Source organism: Solanum pennellii, chromosome 8 (assembly GCF_001406875.1).
Source record: "Solanum pennellii chromosome 8, SPENNV200".
Taxonomy (NCBI): Eukaryota; Viridiplantae; Streptophyta; class Magnoliopsida; order Solanales; family Solanaceae; genus Solanum; species Solanum pennellii.
In genome coordinates, this window is record NC_028644.1 from 57,152,703 (window position 1) to 57,164,266 (window position 11,564).

General features: G+C 35.6%; 1 protein-coding gene across 6 annotated transcripts; it reads left to right on the plus strand.

The window, feature by feature from the left end:
- The first annotated feature begins 1,217 nt into the window (after positions 1-1,217).
- LOC107029056 (histone deacetylase 2) lies at positions 1,218-9,392 on the plus strand. 6 transcript variants are annotated; one of them, XM_015230353.2, is made up of 14 exons: positions 1,461-1,542; positions 1,616-1,671; positions 3,032-3,282; positions 3,454-3,571; positions 4,142-4,204; positions 4,322-4,390; positions 4,466-4,632; positions 4,728-4,792; positions 4,870-4,916; positions 5,114-5,158; positions 5,235-5,285; positions 6,641-6,727; positions 8,723-8,810; positions 8,913-9,392. In XM_015230353.2, exons 3-14 carry the CDS (start codon positions 3,224-3,226, stop codon positions 8,996-8,998), a joined length of 945 nt encoding a protein of 314 aa, XP_015085839.1. In that variant the 5' UTR covers positions 1,461-1,542; positions 1,616-1,671; positions 3,032-3,223; the 3' UTR covers positions 8,999-9,392. The 6 variants fall into 6 exon arrangements, with proteins under 6 accessions (XP_027774922.1, XP_015085837.1, XP_027774923.1 ...); XM_027919121.1 differs by lacking the exon at positions 1,616-1,671 and having other exon boundaries at positions 1,218-1,542; XM_015230351.2 differs by lacking the exon at positions 3,032-3,282 and having other exon boundaries at positions 1,219-1,542.
- Positions 9,393-11,564: the final 2,172 nt, after the last annotated feature.

Genomic DNA, 11,564 nt, shown 5'->3' on the forward strand with positions numbered 1-11,564 from the left:
CGAAGTTCAGAGAGTCGATTTCAGTACCCAAATTTCAGAAGTCTAAGTGTTCTGGAACGAGACACCTGCGACGGTCCGTCGTGCCCACGACGGTTCGTCCTGCAGGTCCGTCGCCAAGTTCAGAGAGTCGATTTCAGTACCCAAATTTCAGAAGTCTAAGTCTTTTGGAACGAGACACCCTCGACGGCCCGTCGTGCCCATGACGGTCCGTCGTTGGTTCCGTCGACTCACACAGTTTTTCCAGAAATAAAATCTGCTGCTCAAAACGACTAAACAGGTCGTTACACTATATATCTAAACTGAATCGATTAATTGTATTATGTACTTGTTGTATAACCAGTGATGAAATCGACGCCTATTCGACGATCTCAGAAGAAAATTGAGTTGCTGGCGGTGATTTGAATCGGAGTTACTCAATTCTGTTGTAGAAGAAAAGTACTCAATTCTGTTGCAGAAGGAAATTACTCAATTATGTTGCAGAAGGAACCCTCTGAGATTACCGCCATTTACTTTTTAAAAAAAGAATTCCTTTTGTATAAGCTATTACAGTTGTAGCAACTAGCTACTGTTTGTAATTATGAAACTTCAGCTAAATTGAATAATAATTTTAAATATACTGGCTATTTGTGAAAGTTTTCCATAAATTTTTAAATATTTTTCAGTTTGTGCTGAAGCAGGCACGTCTCGAACTATCAAAATAGAATAAAAGAAACAAAATTTTAAATATTTTTTCGAAACATGCTGAAGCAGGCACGTTGACGAAGACGTATCTGCTTGAGCACAACTGCCTCTTATATAATAAGAGAAAATATTTTTCAACTTGTCCGAAGCACGTCTCTGTCAACATATTTGTTTCACCACAAACAATCAAAATAAAACAAAAGAATTAGATTTTTAAATATTTTTTTCGAGACACACTAAATCAGACACGTCGATAAAAACATAACTTGTTCCGGCACTAACTATCTCTTATATAAAAAGAGAAAATACTTGCTTGATTTTAAGAAAATGCAAAAAATTTTTAACTCGAATCTTTGTTGATGATTGGTTATCTTGAATCAAACTGTTTAGAAAAGTGCTAAATAATAAGTTTGCACACTAAAATCCATTGTCAAGTGACAGGTATTTTGATAAATAAATAATAAAATTCTTTGTTTGAAATATACATGTCATAGTAGTAGTATATTTAACTAGAAAAAATCAGGTAAGAAGTGTTTAACTTTGAACAACTCATGGCAGGCAGGTGTCAAAGCTGTGAGTCCTTTGTCAGTTGTGAGAGTGTAAATACATTACATACTTGTTCCATTTCAGCTGAGTCAACATACACCTTCTGGTTCTCTCACTCACACCTCAAACAAAACCATCATCGCCATCAAAGCTGCTCAATATCTCAATCGTTTCACTTTCTGCAACTTTTCTCTCCTCTCTGCCTCTCAATCAATGTCATCCGCTGCCTCTTCCTCCAAAACCGACGACGCTGCAGCTCTACGCCGTAGCCGTATTCTCTCTAGCCCCCTATATTACGATGTGCCTCCTTCTAAGGTACAACCCCAACATGCTCGCCTTTATTTTTTCCATGAATCTCTCTGGTGTTCATTTTTTTTTGTTCCATCAGGTTCCGTTGATATACTCGTCATCCTACGACATTGCTTTTTTTGGGATTGAAAAACTGTAAGAATTATGCTACCTTTCGGAATGAAATTTGTTCGAAAACTATTTGTTGACTATTTTTGCTAGTCAATACCTAAAAAGGGAAGCATAGTTGAGTAAAGTTCTAGGAATGCTTAGGTCTGAGTCGTGTATGTTAAAAGAATGACAAAAGTCACATCGGTTGTTTATGAGATGAGTAAATTCTTTGTAAGGTTTGGGCAATCCTCTTCCATTTGAGCTAGCTTTTAGAGTATGAGTTAGCCCCAAGACCTAGTTTCACGTGGTATCAGAGTGGGGCCTCCAAAATCAAAAATTGCCCACGCACCACATGCTAAGACTTGGCGTGAGGTGGGGTGTTAAAAGAATGACAAATGGTTAATGAGATGGGTGGAGGATATAAGGCTTGGACAATCCTCTTCCCTTTGAGCTAGCTTTTGGGGTGTGAGTTAGGCGTAAGACCTACTTTCACAGTGTAGTGTAATTCTGGATGAGAGAAAATTATTGGTGAAATTCTACAAGTGCAAGTACTAAAGCTGGTTAGGTCTAAGTTGTGATTTTGAATGTCAGCAAATTTGCATTTGCTAGTGTTTGGAACGGATTGACATCTCTTCTTGGTAAATCAGGACAATATGAGATACAGAGCCTCAAATTATGCAAAGTTAATTATGTACATGAGTGGAAGAAATTTTCGATGTTGTGAAAGGTCAAAAGGAGTGTATAGGGGATAAATGAAGGAAAAGAGAAAACAGATGTATAGTTGACTCTAAACTGAATGAACAGTATCTCTGTATTACATCCGTCTTGCCTGTTGAAGTCTACTGCATTCAACACTAAACTATTTGTCTTACAAGAGTTTGATGTGTGTATGAATCAGTTCTTCCTGTGTGTTCTTTTATTAGTTATATTGGCATTAATTCCAAGAGTCTGTAGGTTACTAGAGATAACTTCCCTTAATATGATATCATCTCTACCTCGTCTATTTTTATCACAGTCAGTAGTCATAATTATCATATTGTCACACTTATTGACAAGACAAGATGATTTTAGAGGATATGTGAAAATCATATCATTCAATCCTTTTTAATTTTATTCACTCAGTCTTGATAAGTATATGCCGAACATCCAGATGTAACAACATTCATCTTGTGTATACATTGTATAATAGTGTCACTATGTAGAGGTTGCGTTTCTTTAGTTTAGTTTTTGCTTTCATTACCTTCTTTTCTTTCACTTCTTTTCTTCCATCCTATAAATGGAAATGGTTAGAGAGGGTTGGAATCATGGTTTTAATACTTTTCTTTGCTTCAAATTGAAGCCACACATCATTTCTCCCACTGATTGTTCACCTTCTTGTGTGAATTTTATCTCTACCATTTCTCAGCCAAGGGCGCCTAAGAAGGTATAAATATGCATTATAGAAACTAAAACATTGTGCCACTCATCAACAAACAACTTAAAACCTCTCATCCCCAAAACTCTCGCTTGCCTCTGGGAGAGAGTTTTATAAAGGACATGTGTGGCGGTAGGGGGTGAAAACTTGAGAATAGAGATATTAGCACTTACATATGAAGGCATGGGTGTGACAAAATGGCAAGGGCCTCACGTCTATACCTTGCATTCCCTGCAGGTCAGGTGAGTTATCCTTGTTTGCTGTGCTGAATTTCTATTTAGTTTATTATTTATTAGGGATTAATGTCTATTAGTTTTCCTTCTATAAAGATATTATGATTATTCTGAAAGAGCTACTGCCTTTTCTAGGTTTAAATTTAAATGGATACCTCATACAAGAATTTAACTTCACAGGCATCCATTTGACTCTTCTAAATGGGGTCGAATCTGTCGGTTTCTCACTAAGGAAGGTATCATGGACCAAAAGCATGTAGTTGAGCCTGTGGAGGCAACAAAAGATGATCTGTTAGTGGTAGCAACTTCTACTGGTTAATAGCATCATAGTGATTTATTGAGTTACTTAAATTTTAAATCCTTTTGTATTGTTTTGTAACAGTTGGTTGAGTCAATTTTAAACATGCTCTTTCACTTTATCTCCACTAAGCACATTTGTGTATTCTTTGTCAATGCACCTTTGTGGGCTAATTTAATCAACTCAGTGGACTGACAATTTCCGAGGAGCACGGTATCAGAACCTTTGGTGTCTAAGTTATAATCACTTCCATTCGACTAAACCTATATACCATCATTTATGATATTCTGATTCCATCCACCAGTTACTTGAGTTCACTTTATCTAAAGATTAGAGGATCACTGTTTGAAATAATTACTTTGGAAGCCTTATACTTACAACACATCCACTTATACTTTTCTTGCATGTACCGAATTCACTAGTCACTTTAGGATGCTCTTGGTTTTTTTTCTCCAATCTAGGTGCTGTAGCTCTACTTATCTGTCAACTGTAGTCAGTGGGACTAGCATTGATACGGACTGTCCTTGTACCTGGCTATGTTGATGGGTGTCTGATACATTTCTGGTGTAGGTGCATTCTGAATCATACCTGAAAAGTTTGAACAGCAGCTTGAATGTCTCCATGATTATTGAGGTAAGAGTCAGAATTGATGTTTGCTGCTGTCGGTGTAGGTGCAGAATCATACCTTCTTTACGCATTAAGAGTTGGTTTTCTTGTTTCCACACCTTATCTCATGACTAGACCTTTTAGGTCCCTCCTGTTGCGATGCTTCCTAATTGCCTTGTGCAAAAGAAAGTGCTCCACCCATTCCGCAAGCAGGTGAATTTTGTCATTTTTAGATCATTTTGTTTTTCCTAATTCTCTGGTTCAGATTTTGTTGATAATTCTCTGAAGGTGGGAGGAACAATTTTGGCTGCAAAGCTTGCAAAAGAACGAGGATGGGCTATTAATGTTGGTGGTGGATTTCATCATTGCTCATCAGAGAAGGGAGGCGGTTTTTGTGTTTATGCTGATATATCTCTTTGTATACATTTTGCATTTGTGCGTCTAAATATCTCAAGGTACATCAAATTGTCATTCATGTATACTTCGTGACTATGTACAGTTGAAGGTCATGACATCTCAATGAAATCAATAATAAACTTTTTTCTTGTAGGGTCATGATAATTGACCTTGATGCACACCAAGGAAATGGCCATGAAATGGACTTCTCTGATGACAGTATGTCTCTCGTCATTCATCTTTCCTTTTGTGTGCCATTTTAATGTAATTAATTGGTGTTGGTTGGATGCATGCAGGAAGAGTCTTTATCCTTGATATGTACAATCCCGGAATTTATCCACTTGTGAGTTCCCATCTTGAATAATCTGCTGCATCTTGAATGAACAGTTACTTTCCTCTCCTTTCCTTGTTCCTAACATGCCCCACCCCTTACCCAAACAGTTGTCTGTTGATTTCTGATTCTCTTTCAATTGCACTGATAGTATCAAAAGGTATCAGTGTCTGATCGGATCTGTTATGAATCTATTCTATATCTTTTAGGATTTTGAAGCCAGGCGTTACATTGATCTGAGAGTCGAAGTTAAGGTTAGACTCGAAACCATAAAACAAGTTACTTCCTTACTCGAACTACACTGACATCTGTGGCTAGCAACTTTTGCAGAGTGGGACTGCGACAGATGAATACTTAACTAAGCTAGATCATGCACTCGAGGTGTGTAATTAGATTTTTTCGTCACCACTTTCCACATGTCTTCTTTTACTCAATAGTGTAAATCATTGTAGCAAGGTGCGGCGCTTTATTGTGCCCATGTGCTGGTGACCTGTCCTAGCATATCTAGATCAAATTGGTTACTGTCTTTTTAAGTCCTCATGTGAACTCAGCAGTTATAAATTTTATTGTTTGCTAAATGAGGAGGATTTTCCAAGGATCAATGGAGCGGAAATATTTGTTTTTTATGTATGTAGCTGTAAAATGATCGATGGATTGTCTCTGGTGCTGATATAGAAAGTGATGCAACGGCAACTTTTTCACTTTATTTGAACCCAAGTCCTGTTTGTTGTGTTTAGTACTATCTTCTGACATAAAAGTAATAATTGTTAATGGAAATGCTTAGTTTCCTCCCATCATTGCAAAAGTTCCATATTTTCTGTTAGATGACTACAGTTAGGAACGCTACAAATAGTTTATTAGCGACGTTGCAGATTATTTTGTCAACATTGTCACTAATACCTTAATTTGTTTTGGTGATTTGATTGCGTCAGGAACTAATGTACCTTGGTTCTGACCATTGCTCTTGGCACAAATTCTACAACCCAGTCTTAGAAAAACCACAACGATTTTCTATGAATTAATTCTGCAATATCTAGTGTTATTGGAATCGCCTAGAACTCTCTAGGAAGAATGCTGTAGAGTGTAGCTCTTTGCTCTTTGGTTGAGATGGAGTCGGGGGGACAAAGAAACCCTTAAAGGTATCAAAAAGTGCATCATAAAGAATCAAAAAGCTCCCTTATGAACTGAGTACAGTTAAATTTTGGTGTAAAGAAAGATGTGTAGAGTTACCAAATCCTTACTAAATTTTTTAGGAGCTGTAAGAAGAACCAGGTCATCCTTTTGTTTATCTACATTGTGAATATGGCGTCTTGCATTTCCTTACTGATGAATGTACGGTTACTCTTCTGTAAAAAATAAAAAAAGAGGAGTCAAAATCCTGGTTTTATTCCTATAATACTGTGTAAGAAAGATATTAGCTTTTGTGCAGTGGAATGAATATCTTTGGAGCTTTGACTTAAAACCATACTTCTGTGAAGTGTGTGTGCGCTTCTTTGTTGTAAAGGAATCATTTAATATAAAAGCATTTATGCCTCTGTCTACTGATTCTTCTGTGTTTTTTTATTTGTCATTTGATATAAAAGCATTTATGCCTCTTGTCTACTGATTCTTCGGTTTTTTTATTTGTCAGTAACATTCACACGTAGTTAAAAGATACTTCTTTTTTCATAGAGAGTTCTGCGTTATTGTGTTGAGTTACCTTGTATACATGACTTTGTTATCCTGATGACTTCCAGGTTGCAGAGAAGAGATTTGATCCTGATTTCATTGTTTATAATGCTGGTACTGATATCTTGGATGGGGATCCACTTGGCAGGTTGAAGGTACGACCCACCAATGGGAATTAGCTATTTGTGGCTTGCATGTCTGTCGTTACGGAAAAGACACAGGAGATAGAATTCTAGATTTTTCAAATTATTACAAGCTTATAAAATCTTGAACATTTTTAATACAGCTAATTGGAAGATTTTTTATAACAAAAAGTAATCATAAATTTTGGGATGTAAGACTGTAATCTTGTTTCCTTTGAATCAAAATATAAAAGGTTAAACTAAATGTTTTCCTCTTGAAATATAGGGGAAGATATGAGATATCCCAATTCTGCTCCCGAGCATAAGACACAATTGAGAACTGAATTATGGAACATACATGCAGTAGACAGATTACATTCCTTCCGTCTAATTTTACCTGACATCATTACTGGACTAGTAATTTTAAATATTGGAAATCAACTTGTATGCAAGTGGTGGAGAAAATAGTTGAGTAATTGGTGAATATTAGCTTGGTGGAGAAGTCATACTTTGATGTTTATATTTTTTACGGAAAAAGATCAAAAATACCCTTGAACTATCTGAAATAGCTCAAATATACCCTTGAACTATATTTCGGCTCAAATATACCCTTCCCGTCTATAGGATCAAAAATACCCTTCTCATTAACAGAATCTATTAGATGTCACTTGGATCCACATGGCATGCCACATAAGCTAATAGAGTTCCACTCATGCCACGTAGACTAATAAACTTTCCCCTAGTTCGCCCCAATTTTCTCCAGTTCCCTTAGAATTTCACTGAAGAACATAGAACCTCTCGCCCTCATTTCTCCATTTCCTTAGAAACGATTTTGCCGCTAAGGTTTCAAAGTACATGACTTCTTAATTCTCTTTCTTAATTCTAACCCCTCCTAAGCGTCTTTCTTAATTCTAATTTTGGTTTGTGTCATAACAGTGGCCACTCAACCCATCCATGAACAACCATTCAATAAAAATGGCTTTCTTTCAAATGGAATTGGAATGAAGCAAAGTAAGTCAACAAAGTAGTGCCTTGATCCAAGCAGTGTTTCTGATGCCCTGTACCATAATGTCACCACCTGAAACAATGAAGTCTGTTGTCGTAAGTAAAAAAAAACAAGTTCAAAAGGGTCAACTATATGCTAGAAATGGAGAAATGAGGGAAAGAGGTTCTATGTTCTCTGGTGAAATCGTTTCTAAATTCTAAGGGAAATGGAGAAAATAGGGGGAAATTAGGGGTAGGTTTATTAGTCTACATGGCATGAGTGGAACTATATTGGCTTATGTGGCATGTCATGTGGATCCAAGTGGTGTTTATCAGATTCTGTTAATGAGAAAGGTATTTTTGACCCTATAGTTTGACGGGCAGGGTATATTTGAGCCGAAATATAGTTCAAGGGTATATTTGAGCTATTTCGGATAGTTCAAGGGTATTTTTGACCCTTTTCCGTATTTTTTATTATTTAAATGAATATGAATTCCTGATAATTTTGAATTGCAAAAATAAAATAATTAAATGGTGGTAAACATCTCAGTATGTCTCATGATAGAAAATGTTATCATATAAAGTATGATTGATAGTTGCTCGGGCCTAAAGGAAGTGTCTTTGAATTTTACTAGAACTTAGCCACAGAAAGGTGAAATATCCATAATGCTCCTCTCTTTTCAAATCTGTCAAGTAGCCAAATACAGGTGCATGCCTTGAATGTGTAGCATTACTATTTGGTTTGATAGAAGCAGTTTCAGTTTCCGAAAGAACTAAGTTGCACGGACTCTTCAAAAATGTTATTGAGTGCGAATCAGATCTTCCAAAAGTAGTGCATTTTTGGTGAATCAGACGTTGGTGGAGCAACATTTTTGGAGAGTCCCAACACACGTTGCGTATGAATGAAGCTGCCAGATATATTCCTCATACAACTGCAGACCCTATAGTCTTCTTTCATTTCTGTGCCAAAAAAGGGAGAGTACTGAGTTTATGCCAAATCTTTTGTACGTACTGTCATTTTTAATTGCATATATGGCCGTGCAGATCAGTCCTGATGGCATTGCTAGTAGGGATGAAAAAGTTTTCAGGTTTGCTCGAGAGAGAAGTATTCCCCTCATCATGCTCACATCAGGTCAATCCACCATGTCTTATTCAATATTTCACCTTGCTTAATCATTTTGGTGGAATTATGCCATATGTTACCTGCAACTGATCTTTTTAATTACATTTTCAGGCGGTTACATGAAATCGAGTGCCAAAGTTATTGCTGATTCCATCGTAAATCTCTCTAATAAATCCCTAATAGATATGAAGAGCTAGCTTACTAACTGGGCAAGCATGTCTTTGCATAGCTACTTAAAAAGGCCTGAAATTGACCTGTGGTAAAGTCGAGATTGCTCATTTGTGTTGTAAGGAAATAGATTAATTTCCCTTGATAGTGAATGCTTGTATGGGATGCTAGAGATGGGAAAAGCGAGACGAACTTGTGAATATTTGTGTACCTTAATGCATTTAGGCTAGAATGTAAATTGTGTAAGTGCTAGTTCATATTCATGTAGCTTAAAATCATCGATACGTCAGGATATGGTCTCTGCTGTCATGGATTGTGATGCAGGAAGGAGCATAATTTAACGTTATGGCTCAATCTTGGCAATAGATTGGAACCTGTTTGTACGTTGTTGTGCTTATGTTGATTATCTAGAGAGTTGTGCAATCAAGTTCTCGTCGTACCTCCTGTAGTCCTATCTCATGTTTCCAGCAGCCCATATGATGTTAAGTCATATCCAGAGACTTCATTTATGTTGGTCTATATGGCTTCAAATGCCCATCTCTCCCTCTACTGGAAAATGGAAATAGACATAAAACCATTTCCTTAACAGGGTCATCTTTTACCCTATTGATTTGCTGTCTCTTTCAAATCATTTCCCCTGTTAGCATACTTATTGAGATTTGATGTAGTAACTAAAGAAAACAAAATTATGACAGAACAATAGATCTAGAGGGTTAGAATTGACGGATCTATTAATGATGTTATATGAGTACTTTTTTTTTGCTTAATAATAAGACTTATCAATTTGAGAGACACTAAGTAGAAACTTGATATGGTTTTAGAGTCTGAAGTTAGTTATCCTGTTTCATAGAGTCATAAAATTGTTGAAAGTTTGATTTTGTTCTGTTTGTGGACAACCGGTCCCTAAACATCCTTGAGCTTTTGATCTTGGTTATCTTGTGATTTTTGTGAGCTACAATGCTTCTAATTTGTTTTGTAGCTATTTAAAAGCATGACTTCACTTGCATTAGTTTGAATCCTTCAATATGTTTCATTTGAATAAAATATGTTATTTTTAATTATAATTTTTTATCATTGAAAAAGAATTGTGAAGCCATATAGACGGAAGTGATTCGTGATCCCATAGAAAGATAAAAGATACTCAGATGAAGATATAGATATTAGAGTCAGTTTAACTTCTATCGTTCTTAATGTCATGTACAGCTAACAAGCCGTATGAAATTGCAATTACTTTGAAGGAGGTCTCTTAGTTTAACTTTTTCTTTTTTTAGAATTTATAGGTTGGATTTATAGTTATTGTTTATGCCAAAAAGCTTGATAATTTCTCGTTACAATTTAGATGTTCATGAGAAAAGCAAGCAAGATTATCTTTTGATGTATTTAAATTTGAAATTGTTTGCTTTAATGTGATGAATTATTCATCTGCTTTCTTGTATGTTTGTTTTGGGGAATTACTTCGAAGAGTACTTGTGGTCATATAAAATGCTTTCAAGCAAGAAAATGATACTACTATTGCATTTGCTGCTCAAGGTGAAGTAATGACCAAGAGTAGGAACAAAATTGGATTTTAGAATTACAAAGAATATGATCGCATTGCTAGCAATTGTTGCAAGAAGTTTTGCAATTATTTTAAACAACAAAGACCAAATTGTCAAAGAGTACATGCCCTCGAAATCATAATATCAATGTTTTTCAAGAGAGAAATGATTTCACTATTGATAATTCTTCTGGCTTGTACAGTAAATTCTTCAGGCTCATGAAATTGGTGCTTTCACTTAGGCTAACTCGATAATTTCTTGATAACCCAATATGTCTTGTGCCTTAACTCTGCGGTCAAATGACAAGTTTTACCATAAAGTAAGTGAGGGAGACATACCTATGAGATTTTGTATTGTTTTTACCAAACAGTGACATTTATTTTAGTAGAGTATTAATTTTTTATTTTTTTTTTGCATTGTTCCCAGCAACTTGCCTAAGTTATGAAAACATATCATAATCAAATTTCTGTAAATAAAAAAGTATATATGAACAACTAATACTAGTAAGGTGAGACTGATTTTATCTCACAAGTTTGTGACTTCAAGTATCACACTCCATATCCATCAATTTGTCAAATGAAGAAAACCTAATACTCCTATAATTAGTGTTATTTGAGTGAGATATAAAACAAAAATTTAGTAGTTAATTAATTGAGCAGTGAAGCAATGATTTGAGCTAGTAATGATGTGAATACAAACCTATGTTCCTGTCTTATTTTAGCTTCTCATATATTATTATTATTAGTAGTAGTAGTCGTATTAGATGATTGATCATAACAAATTGACTATACCTTCAAAAATAGAAACAATGAATGTTGCATCTCTTGGGACAATGATACCTTATTTGGTCAATTGTTGGATTAGTAGCACTCATTATACAAAAATTATGCTCACCTAAATGAGAGTAAGTTAGGTGTAACTTAATGTATCAATAGAATCTTCATCTCATATTAATTAGTAAGCTTCTTCAATAAATTTAATGTATGAAGTGAACCTTCACCTAATTGACAACGAAAGCCTAGCATGCGGGTGGACAGTTGATTTTAGTAGAAATAAA

Bases quoted from the DNA above. Each gene is read 5' to 3' on its own strand.
- LOC107029056 (XM_015230351.2), top strand. From the start codon at position 1,441: ATGTCATCCGCTGCCTCTTCCTCCAAAACCGACGACGCTGCAGCTCTA. The intron at 4,205-4,321 runs GTAAGAGTCAGA...TAGACCTTTTAG, and splicing joins ATGTCTCCATGATTATTGAG to GTCCCTCCTGTTGCGATGCT. The intron at 4,391-4,465 runs GTGAATTTTGTC...AATTCTCTGAAG, and splicing joins TCCACCCATTCCGCAAGCAG to GTGGGAGGAACAATTTTGGC.